This window comes from Cariama cristata, unplaced genomic scaffold (assembly GCF_000690535.1).
Source record: "Cariama cristata isolate BGI_N322 unplaced genomic scaffold, ASM69053v1 scaffold38283, whole genome shotgun sequence".
Taxonomy (NCBI): Eukaryota; Metazoa; Chordata; class Aves; order Cariamiformes; family Cariamidae; genus Cariama; species Cariama cristata.
In genome coordinates, this window is record NW_009607291.1 from 263 (window position 1) to 882 (window position 620).

Genomic DNA, 620 nt, shown 5'->3' on the forward strand with positions numbered 1-620 from the left:
CTCATGGGGGTATCCCTGTCCCCTGCTGGAGCGGGGTTGGGGACAGGGAGTGGATCTGGCCTGGTTTTGACCTTGGAAAGCAGGGAGGAGACTTGCTGTGTGGGGCTGGGGACCTCTTGTGTCTTCATGGCTGTGCCTTCAGAGCAGGGGTCTGAGCGCAGCATCCTCCCTAGGGTGCTCTCTGGCATACTGACCTGCAAGCCCATCACCTCTGCATCAAGCCTGTGCTGCTCCCGCTGCCCCAGTGTCATTTGAGCTGGAGTTAGGGGCTCAGGCGAGCGGCGTTCTGAGCATGGGGTGTCTTGGCAGGATCGGAACTGTGGCTGGAGCCGCCCCCCTACCCCACTGAGCGCACATGTCCGCCTGCCCGTGCCCGGAAGATGACCAGGCTGCTCCTGGGGGTGACCCTGGAAAGGATTTGCAAGGCCGTGCTGCTGCTCTGCCTGCTCCACTTCGTCATCATCATGATCCTCTACTTCGATGTCTACGCGCAGCACCTGGACTTCTTCAGCCGCTTCAATGCCAGGAACGCCTCGCGCGCCCACCCTTTCTCCAACTCCTCTCGCCCCAACGGCACCGTCCCCAGCTACGGGCCAGCCGGTGCTGAGGCCCCGTCCCCA

General features: G+C 62.9%; 1 protein-coding gene across 1 annotated transcript in view; it reads left to right on the plus strand.

Annotated features, from left to right (window-relative positions):
- Positions 1-380: 380 nt before the first annotated feature.
- Positions 381-620, plus strand: part of LOC104158902 (beta-1,4-galactosyltransferase 2-like) — a gene marked incomplete at its 3' end in the record, with an annotated part of 905 nt that continues 665 nt past the window's right edge. Inside the window, exon 1 of the mRNA XM_009696670.1 lies at positions 381-614. Within this exon, the coding sequence (XP_009694972.1) occupies positions 381-614 (234 nt within the window). The remainder of the gene's footprint in view (positions 615-620) is intronic.